The following is a 24,338-nucleotide window of genomic DNA, read 5'->3' as shown; positions in this document are numbered from 1 at the left end:
TAAAGTAATTCATCTCATATACATATATATATATATATAAATATTTTTTTTAGTTGAGTGTGACAAAAAAAAAAAAAAAAAATCATCCGATCACATGAATAAAATGGTTTGAGAAAGGTTCAGGCCAAGGTATGACACAATGTCCTTGTTCTTTGGCTAGGAGGCTTTGGCAACACCGTAAAATAGCTTTAATCACAGCTGCAACGAATGTGGATATCTATGGTATGTTCACTGAGAATCTCTTTGCAAAATATTCCTCCCAAGTGCAGTCTTTTATGACGGATGCCTTAATGTTTATGAACAGAGCGAGATGACAGAGTTGACAATGGCCTTATATATGGACAGCAGAAACGTGACAATAAACTTCTCAAAGATATTTTTTGGAACTTGTGATTTCAATTTGGTGACAGATTACCAGAAATATTTACATAAAAACCCAAGAGATAAATTAAGACAAAGATTCAATGTCACACCCACCAACCCCATTACACAAATCATTTTCTTTCTTTCTTTCTTTCTTCGTTTTTTTTTTTTTTTTTTTGTGCCATTTCCCCCCGTAAAAATGTAAAAATGTAAAACACATTTACAATTAAAAAACCTCAGGAATCAGATGCAACAAACTTTGGTAAGTAGTTTCTTCACCATCCTTGATTTAAATATGATCCTTGTTCTTAATCCTCACACACTGCTAATGAATCAGTACTTTAACTCTCTTTTTTCTTGACTTTTTTGGTTTTTGCTTTTTGTGATGATAACACTGACAATATTTCTTTTTGTCTTTGTCGACAGTTCATCCAGTCGACGATGCATCGGATACTAATTGTCCAGGTTTAAGTCCACAACATCAGAAGTTTCGCCATTGGTGCGTTTGCCTCATCGAGCTAAGGATGTTCTTCCATATTATCGACCAGAGGGTCCATTGGTGCGATCGGCCCGAGCTCGGGGGGTTTCAGCCTCTTAATAGTGTTTTTCAACGCTTGCCTCTTATTGCAGAACCAGACGCGCACCACCTCGCGATCATAGTTCAGTTTCTCCGCGATTTCGGTCATCTCTTGACCGGAGGGGTGAGTATTCTTCTCGAAGTGGCTGTTGAGGATTTCCAGAGCCTGCGGCGTGAAAGAGGTCCGCCGCTTGCGCTTTTTGGAGGGCTCGCTGCCGATAAACTCGGTCAGGTTCTGCATACCGGAGCGATGGCGGGCTTCCGCCTCGGCCATCCAGCGCTCCAGCACGGGCTTAATCTTCTGGGCGCTTTTTGGGGTGATGTCCAACTTCTCGAACCTGGCAGGATATAAAAGGCCAGGGTTCAGTTTGCCTGTCAGACTGCTAGCTATAGTGTTCTCTTGGGCTTCCTGTGGTAGGAAAAAGTGGCTTCTCAGGATGGTGTGTCTGGGGGAGAATTGAGAGAGAACAAGCTTACTCAAGTGCCCAGACCGGGTGAGGGGTTTCCTGTCTGACCCAGTTGCCCAGAAGGGGTCTCTTGGTCCAAGCCGCCAATGGGACAGAGAGTTTCATGGCCTCTACTGCATTGCTTCAGCTGTTGCGTGCTGGGAAACAAATGAATCTAAGCCAAAAGAGCTCGTTTTTGCACTCCAGGACATCAAGGATGCTTTTGTTGACTCTCTGTACCCATGATGCATTGAACCAAGAGGACTCTTCCACGGGCCGGTCCAAATACAAACAAGCACCTGACTGATATCATAAAGAATGAATTCATTTATTTGCCTTCTCTAGCTCCTCTGTACAATCAAAGCCACATATGGCATCACATATGAATAGGAATTCTCTTTTCTGTGAGAGATTTTAATACATCATACGTCAAATGGATAACACTAGCATGCAATAAAACATTAAATGCATTATTAATTCACAAATGGTTTAAATTATTCACTCAAATGCACACACATTTGAATACACTTCTAAAACTTCTCCGTCTTCCTCAAGCCAGCCTGATGCTCATTTAATGTTTAATGCTAATACATTTTCACCTTCACTTTTGAATATGTCTGCAAGTTTAGGGTCTCCAGGGAGGTAAATCAGTCTAATATTTAGGTCTTACTTGGCAATTGAGGTAGAAACTTTGCTTTCTGAACAAAAACAATAATGAAAAATTTGTCACGGTTACTAGTTTTACACTTGTTTAAACTAAGTAAAGCTACATTTCACACAACAGCCACTTGAGCTGCAAGAAAGAAAAGAAAAAGCCTGGTAAAAGTTTAGTACTCTATGTGGCTCTTTATTTGGGGTTACACTGAACTATGGGAATTGTTTTGAATAGATTTAGTTTGGATAGATACACCGGTAGTATACAAGCTGTTTATGTGTCTCTAAACCTGTAAAAACTGGTGGGTCAAAAACTAAAAACCATATGCCATACCATTATTTGCATTATTATTTAGAATTACATCATTATAAAATAAATGTGGTGCGTCTCTACAGGATGTTCAATGTAAAATCCCCTTGAGAAGCACTGATCCTGATCTACAGCCAGTATAACCAGATACAGAGTATATACTGTAGTTACAGAAGAACCATACAAGAGCTTTTGTCTCCAAAGACTCCACTGAACGTGGAGATTTCCAGGTGTGTCTTTAATGGGGAGATGTTTCAGTGAGTTCCCTGACCTGCGCTCCCATCCGACACATGGACATCTGTCAGGCAGACAGAGAAAAGCCCAGCTGAGGGAGCCGAGAGAGGTGAACTACTGCTCTCTGAAACAACACACAGTCTCTCTTGGTCCTGAACTCCTGGACAGGCTCCTGTGAGGAGGCCTTTGATGAAATCTTAACTGGCATTTGAAAAGACGCCTGAAGCGGGGGCAAAGGCCCTCGCTCTCCCAGGTCCTCAAACGAAAAGACAATTTTTTTCAGAACGGAGATGAGTGACAGCACCCTGTTAAAGCCAACTGAGCAGGAAAAAGTCCAGGCATATTGAGATGCCGACTTATTTATAGTCATGTATTATTTAATTTCTTAATTTTAGATCCTGTTCACTGCAGTAACACCAGAAATAAGTTAAATATTTCAGCTTCTGGTTGTAGAGAGACAGCGGGGATATAATCATGCTAATGCAGGATTAACAAAATTCACTACTTTATCAAAGCCAAATAAAACTGAGTGGGTTTTAGTAATGACTACATTATAAGATTTTTTTTTTTTTGTAATTGGTCAGTTATTTGTTGACAATGATTCAAATCGTACATAAATTTCATTATTGTGATAAGGTTTTGAGCTATTTTGAGACCTGACTTGGCAATATTAGCAATATATTTCTCATATCAAAATACAGTAAAAAAAAAAATCTTATGAAATATTATTATAATTTAAAATACTGTTTTCTATTTTAATATATTTTAAAATGTATTTATTCTTATGATGGCAAAGCTGAATTATTAGCCTTAAGTGTCACATGATCCTTCAGAAATCATTCTAATATGCTGATTTGCTGCTCAAGAAACGTTTATTATTATTGTCAATGTTAAAAACAGTTGTGCTGCTTAATATTTTTGTGGAAACTGCAAAAAAAAATATTCAGGATTCTTTGATGAATAGAAAGTTTAAAAGAACAACATTTATTTGAAATAGTAATCTTTTGTAACTTTTTTTGTATTCATTTAATGCATCCTTGCTGAATAAAAGTATTAATTCCTTTAAAAATGGGCATTGACACCATTATATGAGAACTGAACTGAGCTGGACGATGACATCACTGTTTTCTCCATAGCGGCTATATATATATATATGTATATTAACTAAATTAATAACTTTTTTACAACAAAAATGAACCATCACCAACTTACTTAAGATGGACTATGACACTATTTTCTTCTAGATCTGCTGTACAGCAGAAACAAACTCTGTTGCGTTATTTTCTTGTTAACACTGTAAAACTTTAAATCTGAATTGTAAAAAGCGCTATATAAATAAAGGTGACTTGACTTGACTTATATTTTTGAACAGAAATATGTATATAGTTTCCGACTCTAATAAATAATAAATTGAATTGACTATAATAACAGTTACTTTTCAAGGATGTTTGAAACTAAATTTCAAAAGTTTGGGGCTGAACATTAATGAATGCATATGTTACAATTCCATTCAAAAGATGTCTGGAAATGTTTTTTGAGGCGAATACAGAGGACAGCCTTGAGACAGAAATGAATCAAAAGGCAGTGGGAAAGTAGGTGCGATTAAATATAAATACAGTCATGTTAAGCAGCTCTTCTGCCCAATTTGTCGTGCAAATTATAGATGGCAGCTTTGCAGCCTGAGACATGAATCATTGATGTGAATCCAGTGTTTCGGTGTGGATTAATGTTGTAAATCCACACAGCTTAAAAGTGGAAAAGCGATTCCCATCTCGCAATTATGTGATGATATGACATCTTATGAGCGTCTGTGTGCAACGGTGCATGCAAAAGAGAAAAGGCCGTGAACCGTGCTGCATAAAATCTAATTTGTATGGTGTATTTAACTGATTTAAATAAATGAGGGAGCAAATGATTTCGATTTTAATGCATTCTTAAAAATATGTTATTCTCAATAAACTGAGTATGTCAAACGTGTATTTTATGATTTCATTCCATTGATGTCAAATGCTTCACATCAGTCATAAGGCATCTGGATTCTCCGGGCTTTAATAATGACCCCTGTCTCTGATCAGTTTGACGATGCACCTTTTTGATTGTTCAGACGAACCAATAATGCTTTTTTCCGCTCTGAACTATGAGATCGGACAAGATAGAGACATCTGTCAGGCCGAGTTTGACTGAGCAAAGACTACAAGAGCCCCAAGAGCTCACACACTCACAAGCGAACGCACGTTCACCTCTTTCCCCTCTTGTCTCTGCTGATGTTAACTAAACTAAAGCATGTGAAGTCTGCCTTTAAAGCCAAAAACGCTCTGCACACTGTCATGTCCAATGTCATACAAATGAACAAATAATGGAAAAAAAAATCCCCCTTCCTTTCTGACGAGATGAAAGGACGCATATAGAGAAAAACATCACATCACCTGTTTATTTTGGAAACTAATGGCTTTTAATGTATGCTATAAATATTTAAATAATGCATGCGGCTAAATATTTCATGCAGGATTTTTAAGACTTTCTGCACTAGTTTGAAGCTTCATAAGGAATTCCCGCACTCTCCCCCCACCCAACAGTTTCAGGCTTTATCGGTCGCTTGTTGCTGATGTGATGAAATTTTAACAAGCGTGCGACAGCGGCATGTCAGATAAACACAAGTGTCTCATCAGACAAACTATAAGCCTTTTACAATCCTATAAGGATTAAAATGCACATGGAGACATTGTGAGGTAAGATCAGAGTTCATTCAAACAAGGAATTTTATTTCAAGTGGTAATTCATGTGTCTTTATTATCTAGAGTATTGTTCATAATGCTTATTTTGTACTTTTGTTGAATAGGGCACACTTTCAATTACTTTTCTAGAGAATTACAGGTACAACTCCCATGTTTTTGTTGTGAGAAGTATTATAAATGTTAGATATACTGATAACAATGTATTACACAATTCAAACAATTCATGGTAACTCTTTATTTCGGTCCATTTTAGACATTCTACTAACTATAAGTAACTTTGTAATTATATGTCAACTACCAGTATTAGTAGACTGTCTGCTTAATATCTGCTAACACTTTAATTTGAGGGTCCCCCATTCTACTGACTTTAAGTACCTTTACAACTACGTCAAATTATTCTACTAACCCGAACCTGAACACCTAACCCTAACCTACTATAGTCTACTAATACTCTAATGAGAGTTACTTGGCATGTAGTTGCAAAGTTACTTATAGTTCGTAGCATGTCTAAAGTGGACTATCGAAATGAAGTAACCAAATACATTGTTTTAAATTATATTCAAATTATTGCATATAGCAAACAACTGTAATTACCAAAAATTATATATTTAAATAGTCTTAATCTGTAAACTGCATTCATCAAGCTCAAAAAAAAAAAAAAAAAATGCTAAAACATATTTTGTTAAAACATATTTTTCTTTGATTTATATGAAATCAGTTTATCCGTACCTGCAACTCAATATTTGGACCCAAACAAGTTAGCTTGAGTTTGAGTCAACAGAAAAGTTTTGGGTCTATCATTGATCATGCAGTAGTTGCACTATAGGTTTTGTGCTTTATCCTTTCTTTTCTAATTCTTATTTATGTCTAATAGCACAGGCCTCAATAGTTCTGTGTGATAAGATATTGTGCATCCTTTATAAATGTAATCTAACATCACATTTGTTCGCATGTTGGTGCAAATTGTCCCCTGATGTATACAGTAACTACTGAACTTCTTAAAATGCACACACACATAAAATAGTGCTCTAATGATGATGCTAAATATTTCATTTACTCATGCTACATAATGTCCTAGTTTAGTTTGCACTGTGGAACACGTTTTATTAAAAGTCCTGTCAAGTTCCTTTCAGCTAAATGTCATGTGAATACATGGCATTGGACCTTAGAAATTATTAAGTGGTTTAAGTGCTTCTTGTAATACCAAAGCTGATGTATTTTACATTAGTAACTGAATCTTTTCATATAGACCGTGCAAAGATGAGTGGAGACGGGCACAGACTGGAATAAAATGGATGTATCTGACACATATTGCTCACCAGTTATGAATGTTTAACATCTCTCTTTAACATCTTAATTATTTGTGATGAAATATAAATTGGGCACTACTTGTATGTAAACCCGGGTTTATGTTTATTTTTTAAAATAAAAAGCTACATTAGAATAATATAATATAATATAATATAATATAATATAATATAATATAATATAATATAATATAATATAATATAATATAATATAATAATCTTTTATTTTATTTTAAATGTGCTAGTACACTTTGATCTGTTTGGTGACCTCCATACCTGCAGATGGCAGACTGGCTGTAGGCTGGTCCTTCAGTTGCACTGAGAGCCTGTCCCACCTGAGTTTGAGTCAGACCCAGAGACAGCCGGCGAATTTTAAACGCTTTGGCGAATTCTCGAATCTCCTCCAGGTTTACACCATCCACCTCACTGGGTGCAGTCTGAGGGTCTATAAAACAAAAGAGAAAAGAATAAAGCTGCAACTCTCCATTCACAAGGATTCATACCTAAATGCAGAACTGAATATAAGTGTTATAATATGACTTTGACAAAAATGACTTCAAAATAGCTTCCATTCCTGTGTATTTCAAAATCAACACTACATTGAATAATGCTTGTATTAGGCACTTCCCAAATGAATGCTTATGTGAATAGCATTCTAAAATGCCTTTCTAAGCAATGCATATTCATTTTTATGCCAAGTTCTTTCTTTGAACATAACATTTAGCTATGAAAGAGGTATGCAGAGGTTCGATTTCAATTTGATTCATTTAGCAGCTTTGCACTTCAGGGTTTATAGATTCAGGATTTCATTTTGTGTATTTTAGCTTAATAAAATGTGATTGGGCATTATACATCACTGCCAGGTGGGCTTGCATCCTGCTTACATAAGAAAAATTTGGCCGACTAAATAATTCATGGACGTCATTATGAATGAATTATTAAAAGAATGCATCAGCCATATTTAAAGTCAAAATCTATTGAACCAGCACCCTGTCACACCCCATATGCAAATTAGTTGTTGAAACCTGAACTTGCTCCCACGCAATATTGAAAAATCCTGTTACATGAAGTAGTTGTGTCTTTTTGACCACATAATAATGATTAATGGCAAATTGTAATGGCACATTACCTTTTGCCATGTTATTTTTCATTGCTGATCCGTTAAAATGAATCCCTTTTTAATAATACTCATATACTGAAGAATTTGACCCCAAAAGGACAACCCTGACTCAATCATGTAATGTCTTAACAAAACCCAGCAGTGTGATTCTATATTGCTATCATGACATCCACCTCATTGAATAAAATACAAAAAAAAAAAGATTTGCCAAATACAAAATGTGTACGGTCCTTGAAAATTCGGCATGTATTGCATCTGAGCTGAATGTGGAGGCTGTGGGGTCAGTCAGACTTTATATCCCCTCCATTCAAAACATGTTCTGGGGAATTAACGTTAGCCAAGGACATCGCGACAAACACAATCTGGCATGGAGAGCTGCACCACGGCGGTAAACTGATGAAATGAATAGAGAATGCTAAAGGTATTGTCTATGTTTTGAACAAAACAAAAAAGAGGGAAAAAAATGAAAACACAACCAAAGTCCATTGGTTATATCCACAGCAAGTTGATCAATGGAAACTTCCTGTTTATTGAATTTAAAACTCCACTGCAGATGGTTTTAGGCCAATTGGCTTTGACAAATGAGAATTTATCTAAGTAAAACCGTTTTTAAAAGGGCCGCCGTGGCTCTGACAGGCTTGGAGGGAGTGATTTATATGTGGTGCTTCTGGAGGCCAAAGCCGTTCTAAACACAACCTTCCATGCATTAGGTCTACAGTTTGGTCAGCTAGATGACCGAATCAACTAAAATTTGATAAAAACTGAATGAAAAGGCAGCATATTTTCATTAACACTTGTATAAAAACATTTAAAAAAAAAAGTAAACTCGGTGTAAAGTGTTTATGTGTAGTGAAAGTGGATCAGCAAACATGCAGAGATGCAGTGCACACTCACTGCTGACTAGCTGGCCGACGCTGAGGGCCGAGGATGAGGATGATGATGTTGAGGAGGAGGAAGAGGCCTGGCGGAGAGGGCTCTGGCTGTGGGGCATGCGGAGCAGACTTGGCTGAGACACGGGAGGAGCCTGTGAAGTCTGGCCGGCCTGTGGCAGCTGTGGAAAAACACACGTGTTGAGTTGCACACACACTAGGAGAACACAATATACACTACTGGTCAAAAGTCAGTGTGGTCAGTAAGATTAATCATTTTCTCCACCAAGGACATGGTACATTGATATAAAGTGACAGCAAAGACATTTATAATGTTACACAAGATTTCTATTTCAAATAAAAGCTGTTCTTTTGAACTTTATATTCATCAAAGAATAATGGTGCTGAAAATGAAATTACGCCAGCACAGGAATACATTACATTCGAAAATATTTTCAAATAGAAAAGTTACTTTAAATTTCGATAATAATTCACAATCTTTATCTTACTGTTTTGACCTTATGTTTGATCAAATAAATACAGCCTTACTTCTTTCAAAAACATTTTAAAATATCTTGGTACCATTAAAAGGAATAGTTCATTCAAGTTAAACTCAATTGACAGCATTTGTGGCAAATTAATTTTGACATACTTTGTTATGAAAAAAAGAAGCAAAACTGAGTGAGGCACTTATAATGAACGTGAATGGGATTTAAAAGTGATATTGATTTCACTTTATTTTGATGGTCCCTTTAACACATTCTGTTGACTATAAGTAACGTTGCACCTACATGTCTACTAACTCTCATTAGAGTGTCAATAGAGTATTAGTAGACTGGTAGGGTTAGAATAAGTTGACATGTAGCTGCAAAGTTATTTATGCTCAGTAGAATGTCTGTTGGGAGAGCATCACAATAAAGAGTTAGCAGATATTAAGCAGACAGTCTACTAATACTCTAATGAGAGTTAGTTGACATGTTGTTGCAAAGTTACTTATATCAACAGAATGTTCAAAAGAGACTGTCAAAATAAAGTGTTACCAATTTTTTCTTTTTAATAAAACCATTAATTTGTTTAAATTCTCTGCATTTTTTAATGGTGTTACTTTCAGTGCGTCCGAAATCGCATACTGAGTAGGTACTACATTTAATTTTAAACTTACTTTGCGACAAAATGTATGTTCTATATAGTATGTTTATGGGTAGTATGAATGGAATTTGGACATTCTACATCCGCCATGTTGTTACTGTCAAGTGACCTTGCGCCGCTTCACTTCCATTCATAAATCCTCTCCCGTGGCCTCATGGGATAGTAAAGGGCCCATCGAATGAGCACTTGAGAATCTTGGCGGAAGTAGTAGGTCATCCGGGCACTGTTTTTCCAATATGTATTATATGTTTCCTAAAATGATTTTGATACTGATATTTTCAAACTAAAATCACTTAAAGGGTTAGTTCACCCAAAAATGAAATTTGTGTCAGTAATTACTCACCCTCATGTTGTTCCAACCCCGTAAGACCTTCGTTCATCTTCGGAACACAAATTAAGATATTTTTGATTAAATCTTAGAGTTGTCTAACTCCTCCATAGGCTTCTAAGGAACCGAAACTTGCTGGCCCAGAAAATGTATTAAAGACATCGTTAATATAGTCCAAGTGACTCCAGTGGCTCAATCTTAAGTTTATCAAGCGACGAGAATACTTTTTGTGCGCAAAAACAAACAAAAATAACGACTTTATTCCACTATTTATTTCCTTCTCTCTGGACCTCTAGTTGGGTCGCGTAGTGTTTTTGCGCAGCGCGTCTGTGTTACACGTCACCACGTAGGCTCACTATTGGCCGACGCTTGTCATGTGTGATACGTGGTGACGTGCAACACAGACGCGCTACGCTTAAACACTACGCAAAAAGACCCGAGGCCCAGAGAGAAGGAAATGAAAAGTGGAATAAAGTCGTTATTTTTGTTTGTTTTTGCGCACAAAAAGTATTTTCGTCGCTTTATAAACTTAAGATTGAGCCACTGGAGTCACTTGGACTATATTAACGATGTCTTTAATACATTTTTTTGGGCCAGCAAGTTTCGGTTCCTTGGAACCCTATAGAGGAGTTAGACAACTTTAAGATTTAATCAAAAATATCTTAATTTGTGTTCCGAAGATGAACGAAGGTCTTACGGGGTTGGAACAACATGAGGGTGAGTAATTACTGACAGAATTTTCATTTTTGGGTGAACTAACCCTTTAACACATATTGTTTAAGTCTTGTGGCTATTCTACTGAAACAATGAGTACTTTAACTTTAATGATTGGCCCCATTTAGTTTGTCTTTTGTAAATAGCTAATATAATAGTAAATGTATGTGTAATTTATTAAATTAAAACTATTTTTTCAGATGGTTCTTTTTTAGATGGTTCCCTGGGTTTTAAGAGATAAAAGATTTTTGTCCTGTGGTTGTTTACTAGGTAAAACTGTTGAGTCTGTTTATGAGAACGAGCAAACTAGACTCGTCTGTTTATTAGAGATGAGAGATGCGGACCGGTGGAGATGATAGAGGTTGCATTCACTCCCCATGCAATTTCTCATTCAACACGGCTGTCAGATACTTTCAAGTACACAAAAGAAACGTCAGCGTCTGGCTATTCAGCACCGAAACCTTAACACGAAAAGGAAAACACACACATTTACTGAGCCCAGAAATCAAAATTATGTGGCTACAATATGAGTCATTATTATGGGCAATGTGGCATGACTGCGGCACCATACATTTTCATGTTTTATGCACCATCGAGCGCCTCTTGTGCATCTCCACTCTTCAAGAAACAAGCGTCTCATCTGTCTAAAAGTGGGTTGGCTTCTCTCTGCTGTTCTCTTGCACTATTAATTCTCCTCTGTGTGTTTGTGCGCGAGTGTGTTTTTCTTTGGATGCTGAAAGATGTCAGTAGTGTTGCACACACTGTCAGAACTGTTGACAGGTCTGTGAGAATTACCGAGCTTCGGTGGATCTCTCTGCCGCCACCGTGTTTGACAGCCATAAATTATCGCTGCATGGAAATGTTCGGGAGTCAATTTGAAACGCAGACAAATCCATAAACATTATTACAAATGCATTACTGCGTTTACGTCCGTGATCAAAGTTTCCAGTAAATTTGACACAGAGTCGCTCCAACAGAAATGAGGTTGACCTATAGATGCTTTTATAGCCGACCGCTGTAGATTATAGGGTGGGAACGGGGATAATACGCATGTCTCTACAGTCTCTTTTGTTTTGCACTGTTGTTAGGCTCTTTAACTGTGCATTCTTACTACCTTCTTGATTATTATTTGATATAGGAGTTTGATCATTGTTATTTGAGGATGATTTATATTAAAGTTTGATTATTGTTTTGTATTATTATAGGTGCAAGCCTTTGAAATACAGTGTTACTATGCGAGTGGAGAGTTGTATTGGGTTCTGTTGGCATACAGTATCTCTGTCTTTGTCTTACACATGTTTTTGGCTATATTATGCTGTATATAATTGTTATTATGTGATTATTAGGATATATCATGCACATTTCTTGGTATTTTCATATGGCATATTAAGCTTCACATCATTTCACATCACAGTTTTTGAAATCATTGTTTTAAACAGTCATTACGTACCTGCTGTCCAGGTTTAATGGGCGACAGTGTGATTCCCTGGGTGTTGATCACTGGCAGGATCTGGTTGCCAATCACAGTGGCTATAATCTGACCCTGTGCATTGGTCAGCAGCTGTGGTGTGATTGGCTGGACCTGCAGGGAGGGAGTGCCGCCCCCTGATTGGCTGGAAGGTCCTACAGAGTTTGGCATCAGAGGGATCGTACCAATGATCTATAAAAATCGCAAGAAAAGAGAAATAAATCCAGGTTAAGCAATTCACTCAGTAATCAACCATTTATAATCTATTCTGCTATCACTGAATAATCAAACACAGCAATTTTTTTGTCATGATTTGAGCGTTTAGAAACAATGTTTATGAGGCAGTTGTTGTTCGATTTTATTGGTGCTTTCAAATACTTATAGCTCGGTGAACAGCTTTGGAGAATTTGATGTTTCCCCATTGAAAGAGATAGAAGCTGTACTTGCATGACTGAAATAGCTCCGAGAGGCGTTACAAAGATGGCCGCAGAGTGAAATGACTTGCCTCAAAGGGACTTTGGTCATTACTCCAGTCTTCAGTGTCACATGATCCTTCAGAAATCACTGAAGAAACATTTTTTCTTATTATGTTGGAAACATTTGTGCTGGTTACGGTCACTTTTGAACAATTTAATGCATTTCTTTAAAAAAATCGGTAACACTTTACAATAAGGTTCATTAGTTAACATTAGTTAACTACATTAGTTAACACAAACTAATAATGAACTGCAAATATAAAGCATTCATTAATCTTTGTTAATGATGATTTCAACATTTACTAATACTTTATTAAAACCTGTTAACATTAGTTAATACACTGTGAACTTACATGAACTATCAGAACAGCTGTATTTTTATTAACTAACGTTAACAAAGATTAACAAATACAGTAACAAATGGATTGCTCATGGTTAGTTCATGTTAGTTAATACATTAACTAATGTTAACTAATGAACCTTATTGTAGAGTGTTACCAAAATATCTTACTGATTGATTGATCTTACTCAAGCATATTAATGTATGTTTGCACAAAAATAGTCATATACTGTATATGATGGTATTAAAGGAGATGGACATGACAAAAATGTGTAGTCACACTCATAATCTTTGTACCTGACAAAACAACAAAGACATCAAATTAGAGCACTTCATACACTCCGAGGACCTCATCAGTGTCAGAGTATCAAAGCCCTCAGATTTTACCGGATCGAGGGCTACTTAGTACTGGGCGGAGAAAATAGACTGTATAACCTTTTTATTTTTGAGAGAGGCTTGAAAGACATACACACACTCATACATTACCACTTGCACTGAACCACAAACCTGGCTGAACGTACATAGTCTACACACAGACACAAGTATGTGCACATGAAAGCCCCCCACACAAAATGTGCTCTCTGCTCCTCTCTAAAGGTCAGGCTCTGAGTACCTTTATGTGTGCTGGTGCACACCACTGACTGTATTATCTATCATAAGACCAGAGGAAAACCGTGTGTGTGTGTGTCTGTGTGTGTAAAATGCAGAGAAGGGCCGAGTTAATAACGTAGCCTCTTAACCACTCGTCCCCCAATAAAACTCACACACACACACACACACACACACACCCCTTTATAATTCTGGTCCTATATAAGGGACGCCCTCCTCCCACAATCCTTTTCACGGGTCTTCTGCACCCCCTTTCTCCGGTTGTCACAGATCAAAGGCCGTAACCCTTTGTAGCTGCAGTGTTTTACCTCTCAAGGCCACGGCTTCAATGAGCCATGTAGAACAACAGCGCTGGAGAAAAGGACTCAACGCCTCCTCCCGACACACAACAAGGGTTTATGTCAGTGGAACTGCAAGACTTAAAGCCTCTTTCATCCAGAGCACCACAACTATACTCATGAAATGCATTAATGCAGGAGATCGAAATGCTTGAGTCAAGTAACAGTATAATAAAAAAACATTTGCACGTTTTTTTTTTACTCATAATACACTATGGGCCCTACCTTGCACCCAGCGCAATTGACTTTGTACACCGACGCATGTATCATTCCTATTTTGCACCCGACGCACAGCGGACTTTTCCCTCCACAGACGCACGTCGGTAAATTAGGGAATGAACTTGCGCTCCCGGGGGCGGTTCAGTGAAAAGAGGAGGCGTTCCCTGGTGCTATTTTGCAGTTTCAGAAAACAATTCCGCCACAGACCAGGAAATACCTAGTCTAAAGTCAGTGGTGCGTTATTCAGATGCTATTTTAAGGGCGCATGCTTGGCCATAATGTAGCGTGTCCACAGCGCGCATACACTTTGCTTCTCTCATCTACACAGACTCAGCAGTTGACATTTTTGCAAACCATACATAATTACAAGGAAAAATATATTACCACACAAATCTTTGTTGTGTCCATGAAGATGTGAAAAAATAGGCATAAATCTAGCTTACACATTTACCCAAATTATTATACGCCTGTTTAACCGAAGCTAATTTGGATGGGTTTCTCCCATCCCCATACAATGTCACTTCTCTGTCTTTTACGGCCCTGACGAGAACGTCGGTCTGCTCGGCTGTGAACCGACTTGCGTGCGCCTGGGAAATCCACCATTATAATAGCAATCCGCCATTGAACAAGCGCACCTGCTTTTAAAGGGAATGTGAGATGACGCTCTGATTGGTTTATTGCACGTTTCGCCCAAACCACACCTATGAGTAATGTAACTACTTCAGACCAACCCATTTTAGATTTGCGTCGGGCGCCCGAGACCCGCCCACAGAGTTACTTGAGTTTCGCGTTTGATACCTGCGTTTCAGATCATTAAAATAGGGCCCTATATATTACTAACCATGAGATCAAAACACTTTATACTACCGGTCAAATGTTTCAGGGTCTGTAAGATTTTGTTTTTGAAAGAAGTTATGTTCAACAAGGCTGCATTTTTATTATTTTTTTTATTATTATTTTTTAAATACAGTAAAAGCAGTAATATTGTAAAATGTTTTTTACAATTTAAAATAACTGTTCTATTTTAATTCCTGTGATGGCAAAGCTGGATTTTAAGCATCATTACATCATTACAAATGAAAATGGATATTCAGTCAGGAAATAATATGTCCTGGACAAGGCTGGGCATTTTTGTGCCATTTTTAATGGATTTAAATAGCATAAAGTCAGTTTTATCCGCCTTTTTCCTTCCTTGGGGAAGTTCCACTTAAAAAGACAGAAACAAAATATTTCAAATCAGGTTGCGCTATGTGACATGACAAAACAAGAATATCTATGGCAAGAGCTTTTTTAGTCGCTGAAGAATTTAAAAGAAAATAATACTTTTATTCAGCAAGGATGTAACAGTAAATAGATTTAAATGTTACAAAATATTTCTATTTCAATTAAATGCTGTTCTTTTGAAACGTCACATTATGATAGTACAATGTGCTGTATATACTGTTTTAGTATTTACACTTGGCATAGAGGCAGGAGGTTATTTCTTGACTTAATTCTTGGTCTTAATTTAAAGTCAAGACAGCCACTCCCACATTAAAATGTGAGTAAAATTAAAATATAATGTACAAATCCTCTCTATATGACTATATGTCCACCAATGTTTGTTTTAATGGCTTTGCAATGTGAACATCACAATGTTTGTGAATAAATGAACATGCTATCTACTTGTACACACATGGGCTGCAGACACATTGAGCTGTGGTGCTCATGTGAGAGTTGCAAGTTCGAGTCTAGCACATACTGTAAAAAAAAAAAAAAGGGTAAAACTCCTTTTTTTTTTTTTTTTTTTATACAAAAAAAAAAACAACTAGTCTGTGTGTGCGCACATGTCTGATATTCCACCTAGACTGAAAAAGCACCATTGATCTATCGCGTATATTTTAACCTCGCCTGCTAGCGGACCCCCGGCTGCGCTAACAAGCTCTGCATCTGTATAATCTCTGACCGTTCCTCTCCTCCGCCTGTTCCCTCCTCTCTTTGACATAATGACGATGGAGCGGTGGAAAAAAGGAGGGCTGACTATGTGTAATTCACCCTCACCACGGCTCATTTGGTTGCGTTGCTTCGCATTAAGCGACAGATAATTTATCTCTCTCTCTCTCCCTCCCTCCGTCGCTCTTTATCGCTCCCTCTCAATCCTCCGAGGCCCTCTCTACTGCCACTTAGCATATTTTATTGTGCGGTGTGGCGCTCGTGTCCCCCGACATGGCATTTGCATGCCGTCTTGTCTCAGGGCTTGTTCCGCTCAATTATTCACTCTCATTGGACTAAGTGGCTGCTCTAACACGAGCAATAATACAGCACACGAGCTGACAGCTACATACTGTCCCGGGCTGCTCTGAATAGCCACGTTCACTGCGCTCTCAGCTTACTGTGGCATACAGGACCTTGTTTTTACAACTGCAACTGCATTAACCTCAAGAAAAGAGAAAAAAAAATCTGCCATTTCTACACATTATGAAGTTTTAGAGATTCGATTTCTTTCACTAATTCAATTATGCAATCAATTATGCTGTACTTTGGTTCCCAGCAGGCACTGTGGCAAAACTAAATTATGCAGATTACCGTTATTGTTTGCTACATGTAAGTGTGTCTAATATTTTAATTTGATGGCTCCTCAGTCTGTTCAGATCATTTTAATAGGGATATGTCAAGGCTTGTTATCTAAACGTTCTAATTAACACCGAACAATCCAAAGCCAATCGACTTTATATGGAGCCTAAGTGAGGATTAAAATTGATTTCAGATTCAGAAATTAAAATGAATGAAGTAGTTCACCCAAAAATGACAATTCTGTCATCCACCATGTTGTTCCCAAACCAATATGACTTTCTTTCTTCTGTGGAAGATATTTTGAGAGAAAAAAAGAAGACAATTTTGAAAAGAAAAAGAAAGAAAATCAATGGAATCCAATTCTATGTTTATTCTATGTCATTAGATTAGACATTTCTTCTTTTATGTTCCTCAGAATAAATAAAGACATGCAGGCATGAGGGTGAATAAATGATGACTAGGGTAACAATATATCGTGTCACAAAATCTCACAATATATCGCAATACTCAAAAATCAAACTTTCTGAGAGAAAAATTTTAAGTTTTCAGAGTTTTAGTGTCACTACATTAAAGTACTAAACTATATATTGTTGAATATAATGTATAATAATGCAATAGGGGAATATTTGTGGGTCCTGATAATGCCAAATGTCTTATGTTACCAGTAAAAAGTGGCCTACATTATTTTACATATATCTAGTCAGTGACAGAGTGCAAGCATATTCGTCTAAAATAATTCTGTATTTTCAGCTTCAGAATCATCAATATTTATATTCTGGTGTCACCATTGTCCTGTGCATTTGGTTACCAGCACAAGTCAAAGCCTATTCATTTACACCCACAATGTAAAACCGAATTTAGCATTTTAATCAACAGTACATTTTTTGTTAACCTTTTACCAAATGTCTTGGAGAATCGCAATAATACCGTATCGTGAGTTCAGTATCGTGATATGTATCGAATCGTGACATGAGGGTATCGTTACACCCCTTATGATGACTGAATTTTCATTTTTGAGAGAACTACCCCTATACACTTTTTTTTATGTTGATGTGGGTTGAAATTGTTTATGTATGTACTGTATGATGTTTGTCTTAAAACAGCCAAGCTGGAAAAAATATGCTGAAGGACAAATTAAATCTAAAATTGTTTCCATCAATGTTTGACATGTTAGAGTTGACATGTGCCACATGAATCCTTTTAAGTAGCAAATAAAAATCCATCTGATTTGGTAAAACCGCGTGAAACATAAGTGGACTTTGCCGGTGACTCGATCACGTTGGGTGTTTGATGTAAACAATCTCCTGAAACATTGTCAACCAATCCGGCATGAGCCTGTGCTACACTCTTAAATCTGATCATGTATTTGTCCGCATGAGAAACACCTGCCTGAAATGGCAGGAGATAAAAGAATTACTATGAAGTAAATTCTAAAGGGTCCATATATATTGTGTCATACATCTGTTATTTTCTTGTTCTTATATATTACTTGCTTTTGTTCCTCTGCACTTTATACATGCTTTACACTGTGGTGAGCATTCATCTCCCTTCCTACTTTTTTCTCTCTCTCTCTCTGTTTCTCCTCTTTGAGCAGAACTCATTAGGATTATACTGGCAGTGATTCCCAGGGAATGTCATTTCTTCCTGCAGCCAGGCCAATCTTCAGCGTTAGCCATGGCCGCCAGGCAATATCCCTGCCCATTTTCTGCCCTACTGCCCGCTGTTTGGAGGGGAATAAGATGGGGACACATATTGAGAGAGAATTCCAAACTTCTAACACCCGTCACACAGATCAGAAACGGTCAAACACTACAGTCTTGGTAAAAGTTATCAACAGCTTAGCAATATGGTTAAATAACAAGATTTTTTTTTTTTTTTCTATTAGATTAAATTATATCTAAAGATCAATGGAAAACTATTAACATGACTTCTGGATTTTATTGGTAAGAGTTTATGCTAAAACAGTAACACTATATTATGTGTCCATGTTATTCATATTGCATATTAATATAATTAATCCAATTATACGACAATTATAATTTTAATTAGTTCATACACTACACGGTTGAGTACATAGAGCATAAGTACATAGTGTATAAGTGCATAGCGTATAGTGCGTCATTTGGGACGTAACTAGATTCTATTTACAGTGTAAAAATAGCAGTATTTTCTTTGCAATAAGTTTAGTGGTTAAATGCTATTTATACTTATAAATATTGGCAGATACTATTTGCACCTCAGTGTTGTTGTACATTAAACGGTATGCAATAATAACAGAGTGTAAATTATTATACTTTATTATTAAATGGATGGCTCCTTATTGGTACAATAAAGCCCCTCCCTACACCTACCCCTAACCGATAAACACTTTAATATTAATCAAATGTTAGACACTTTATTTCCACTTTTTTTTTTATTTTTTTTTTTTATTGAAAATAAAGATCTGATATGTGATGGGAAAGGGAATCTTGCTGGTTGATTTGCGTCAAAACTTTCTGCCACGCGCCTTACCCCAGCACTATTGCTACTGTTGAAAATCCAGAGTCTTCTGTAATTTTGTCTGTCCCAACCAGACGTCAGGGGGCGGAGTTAGTGTAAATAGCCTCTGCCAAAAAGGCGGGCTATTTGCACTTAGCGTGAATAGACACTCCGTTATTTATTTGTTTATTTTTTCACTATTTTCCAATGGAGACTTTACCGACATAAAATTTGAATGATTTAAACCAAGGATGATGAAACCAAGTTGAAAATTCAAAGGAGGGAGATGTTTAAAGCCAAACGGTGTTAAAAGAGCTGGGAATTTTGCCCCTGCTATCAGTCAGGCCCAGAAGAGACTGCTAAAGTCATTGTGGTGAAAAACTTTGATCTTCCTACTCATTTGATCTTAAGCAAAAAAAGAGAAGAAGTTTATTTTCCTTCTAAAATACAAATGACTAGACTTGACAGTGGAATGGCAGAGGACCGGTTTAGACCGTCCGTCGCATATGCAGATTGATATCTAAAAGTTTTTTGTTTTTTTTCTCACTAACATTTTGATATTTAAAATGAACAGAACGTCACCAATAAAAAGAACTAGATAGGTTAGCTGATTACCTTACAAGTCCATAGGTAACGCCATCAGTTCGTACTACCATACAAGTGGATGCAATGAGACCTGTTTGTTCATGTGACGTTTGGCATAAACCTATTATTTGTCAAATTATAAATAATACAGTTAAACATATCATATTCAAGTAATAAACATGCTTATTTGAATATGTGTTCATTCTAAGATACAGTAACATTTACTATTTATTTCCTTCTTCAAATGTTACCATTAAAGGAATAGTTCACTTCAAACTGAAAATTCTGTCATCATTTACTCACCCCTCAAGTTGTTTCAAGCCTGTATGAACTTCTTTCTTCTGCTGAACACAAAGGAAGATATTTTGAAGAATGTCAGTAATCAAACAGGTCCAAATGGGGTTCATCGACTGTCTGGTTACCGACAATCTTCAAAATATCTTTGTGTTCAGCAGCAGAAAGAAGTTCATACAGGTTTGAAACAACTTGAGGGGTGAGTAAATGATGACAGAATTTTCATTTTGAAGTGAACAATTCCTTTAACGCTCAATCCTCCACAAACATAATGCACATCCTTTTCTGAGGCCCAAACGAGGAGATATTCAGCTGTGTGGCAGCTGAGGGAAAAACTCTGCTACTTATAGACTATGCTCAAAGCAACACTGCCAGAATTGTGTTATTTCAGTAATCTATTATCAGGCCAACATTAACGCCTAAGAGCTAAATCAACACCCTATCCGAACAAAGAGTGCTTCAGTCTAAAACAATACATTGCCTCATCCCTTCACTCCAACCTTTTCCTTTTTCTTCTTTTTTTGGGGGGGGGGGGGGGGGGGGGGGGGGGGTCTGTGGCAGCATCTGCTGCTCCCCTGGCCACGTCTGCGGCCTGTATTAGTATCATTTTAATGTTAAAAGCAAAAGAAGGGTAGGGGACGAGGCTCAGAAGGGTGGTGGGTGTTTTAGCAGGCTCAAACTGAATAATGTGCCTCAGTAATAAGGTCGAGAGCAGAGCCTGTAGCCCTGGGCTTTGACCGTCTCAGTGACCTGATTATGTCAGCCAGTGTCAGCCGCCACGACACTACAAACACAGCGCATCCCATCAACGGCATCGCCATGCCAATACGTCCAGCCAAGCCCTGCAGGCACTTTCAGTATAGACGAGGCCATACCAGTTTGTTAGGTAACATCTACCGTACAGATGCACACACTTGGTGTGTTCTCACATGAGTGACAATTTATCATACACTGAAGTACACAATACCATTGTTTAAAATACAGACAAGAACTGTGCATTAATCTTCAGAATATTTATCAAAAGTTATACCTGAACACAATAGTTCTTAACCCTTTTTTTATTTTCACATTGGACATCATGTGGTGACCCAACAATGGTACCAAAATGGAAATAATCATAATTGTAAACACTTTACAATATGGTTTCATAAGTTAACATTGGTTAACTTAGGGAAGCTTGTTTCCACCACAGAATAAAACGTTTTAAAAGATAATTCACTTTTTATCTCACAATTGCGAGTTTCCATCTCGCAATTTAGATTTTCTCTCTCAGAATTGCGAGATATAAAGTCACAATTGCGTGTTATAAAGTCAGAATTGTGAGACATAAACTCGCAATTTGAATATTATAAAGTCAGAAAAGAAATAAAGAGATAAAAAGTCGCAATTATTTTATTAATTCTGACCTTTTTTTTCTCGCAATTGCAACTTTGTATGCAACTTTGCAAGTTTATATCTCACAATGCGGACTGTATAACAGTTATAACAATAACAACAACTGTGCAATTCTGATTTTATATCTCCCAATTGTGTGTTATAAATAAAGAAAAAAATTAGATATAAACATGCAATTCTGAGAAAAAAAGTCAGAACACGCAATTGTGATATCACAATTCTGACTTTATATCACACAATTGCTGATTTAAAGTCAGAATTGCGAGATGTAAACTCGCAATTGTGAGAAAAAAGACAGAATTTTGAGATAAAAAGTTACAATCACCTTTTTTATTTTTCATTCTGTGGCGGAAACAAGCTTCCATATTAACTACTTTAGTTAACATGGACTATGAATGAACAATACTTCTACAGCATTTATTAATCTTAGTATTAATTTTAACATTTACTAATGAATTAAAATCAAAAGTTGTATTTGTTAACATTAGTTAATGCACTGTCAACAAATGAGACCTTATTGTAAAATGTTCTCATATAATTAAAAAAAGTAAAAGAATACATACATATATAAATATGTTTTTTTTTAAATAAAAATATATAAAATAACATACATTTTATATGCAGTATCTGGTTGGTAAGATTTTTTTTGTTATTGAAAGAGGTCTCTTATGCTCACCAAAGCTGCATGCATTTGAATAAAAATACAGTAAGAAACAGAAATATTGTCAAATGTTATTGCAATTTAAAATAACTGTTTCCTATTTTAATATCTTTTAAAAAGTAATTTATTCCTTTGATGCAAAGCTGAATTTTCAGCATCATTACTCCAGTCTTCAGTGTCACATTATCCTTATGCTGATTCGGTGCTCAAGAAATACAGTATTTCTTCTTATTTTCAATGTTGAAAACAGTTGTGCCGATTAATATTTTTGTGGAAACCGTGATATATTTTATAACAGAAATCTTTTGTAACATTATAAATATCTTTACTGTCACTTTTGATCAATGTGATGCATCCTTGCAGAATAAAAGTCATTTCTTTAAAAAAAAAATCGTACTAAAAGCAATCTTGAGGGGTAGTGTATGTTTAATAAACACATTTGTGTGTACTAAATGTATATATCCACATGCATCTTGCCTAATGTGGCCTGTTTCTACTAGGTTATAGATGAGTTTTATTTGACAAATTGCCTTTAACGTCAATAACAAAAGATATGGAGACAATTTTCTCCTCCCTGTTAAAAGTTGATAAGCCGATTTATTGTGCTGCCGTCACTGAGCATATGGCTCCTTTTACATATAAAACGTCATTAGATTTTTTTTTGATTACATTTACAGCCAAAACTGTTAAAAGCACCCATAAAGCCTTCAATAAGAGTGCTACATAAAGAGGCTCCCAGCATGCAATTTCTCAAACAATGCTTTCTGTCGTACAGAAGAGAAAGTGTCAATGCGAGGAGGGGAATGAGACAAGGGTTAAGGTAAATAATGCTGTTTGTAGCGTGAAAGGGCACATTGGCTATACAATCTTTCCTTTAATATGGGAGCGGTGCGCACCTGCGATAAGATGATTCATTAGATAGGGCCCTGGTCTGACAAGCCTCATCGTTCAAGCCTCTGGATACTGATGGAACAATTCTGCAGCCGGCTCCGTAAATATGACAAGGTCAGCATTTTATCCCCTGCTCTCCCACACTGCTGTCCAATCTAAACACAACGCCCCTCTCTGGCTCGCTCTAACATGGCTAAAGACGGGGCACGAAGGTCAGAACTGAAGAGTGGATTTAGATATCTGAGTAACATTACACTAATAAAGAAAATCATGTTCATGCCACTTCAGAACACTTCTCCATGTCTTTGGCGTGGGGAACACTTCAGCTTACATGTGCATTTCATGTGGGCATAATCTTTTAAATGTGCGGTTTGTTTATGCATGTACCTGTCCTTGTGCATTGGTGACCAGTTGTCCAGTGACCCCCTGCAGACTGGAGAGAGCATTCCCAAACACCTGTGACCCGGCAATTGATCCCATCGCTGCTGCTGCGGCAACCGCTGCCTGACTGGCCAGAGGGTTGAGCTAAGGAAGTGAACACAGAATGAGAAACTAATGATTTGACAATTCGATTACAGTAAGAATTGGTTAAATTTAGAGGTCTTTTTCACAAAAAAATCTTAAATATGGTGACAGCTTTATATTAGATAAATGTATACTAAATAGAACCAATAATACTTAAGTCAAACAAGAACTGAAATAGAGCACATTCATGTTTTGTGTTTAATGGATTAAAGATAAAGATGTTCCATGGATGAATGAAATGAGGGTGAGTAAACTACAAAAAAATATTTTTTGGGTGAACTATTCCTTTATATATGTTTGTTTGTTTGTATGTATGTATGTATATTAATGTTTTTTTTTTTTTTTTTCATTTTACAATTTTACAATTAAGAAAGTTAACAAAACAGTTTTGATTGTTTTTTTTTTTTTTTTTTTTCTTCAAAATAAAGCTGAATTTGTTAAAAAAGCAGCATAAAAGGAAAAATGCAATTTGTTTTTCTCAGATTTGTCAATAAAAACGTTCAATAAAAGTGTAATTGCTAATATTTTCCACTCTTTATGGTAAATTGTATTTTTATCCTCTTTTGTAAATCTCTTAAAAAAAAAAGAAAAAAAAAAAGGTTTAATAAACTTTGTAAAATGTTTTTGCATTGGTCAACATCATTGCCAACATAAGATAACAATACAATACTGACGCTTTGGTGCATTTCTCAGATCATAA

At 36.6% G+C, this 24,338-nt stretch overlaps 1 protein-coding gene across 3 annotated transcripts in view; it reads right to left on the bottom strand.

Annotated features, from left to right (window-relative positions):
- Positions 1-541: 541 nt before the first annotated feature.
- Positions 542-24,338, bottom strand: part of pou6f2 (POU class 6 homeobox 2) — a 114,071-nt gene continuing 90,274 nt past the window's right edge. For all 3 annotated transcript variants that reach the window (XM_084399259.1, XM_084399258.1, XM_084399257.1), the window contains 5 exons: positions 23,501-23,638; positions 12,257-12,466; positions 8,641-8,797; positions 6,903-7,071; positions 542-1,386 (listed from right to left, as the gene is read on the bottom strand). In XM_084399259.1, the coding sequence (XP_084255385.1) occupies positions 882-1,386; positions 6,903-7,071; positions 8,641-8,797; positions 12,257-12,466; positions 23,501-23,638 (1,179 nt within the window). In that variant the 3' untranslated portion in view covers positions 542-881. The remainder of the gene's footprint in view (positions 1,387-6,902; positions 7,072-8,640; positions 8,798-12,256; positions 12,467-23,500; positions 23,639-24,338) is intronic.

This window comes from Rutilus rutilus (genome assembly GCF_951802725.1).
Source record: "Rutilus rutilus genome assembly, chromosome: 24".
NCBI classification, from domain to species: Eukaryota; Metazoa; Chordata; class Actinopteri; order Cypriniformes; family Leuciscidae; genus Rutilus; species Rutilus rutilus.
Note: the sequence above shows the minus strand (reverse complement) of the source record. Positions and strands in the feature narration are given on the sequence as shown.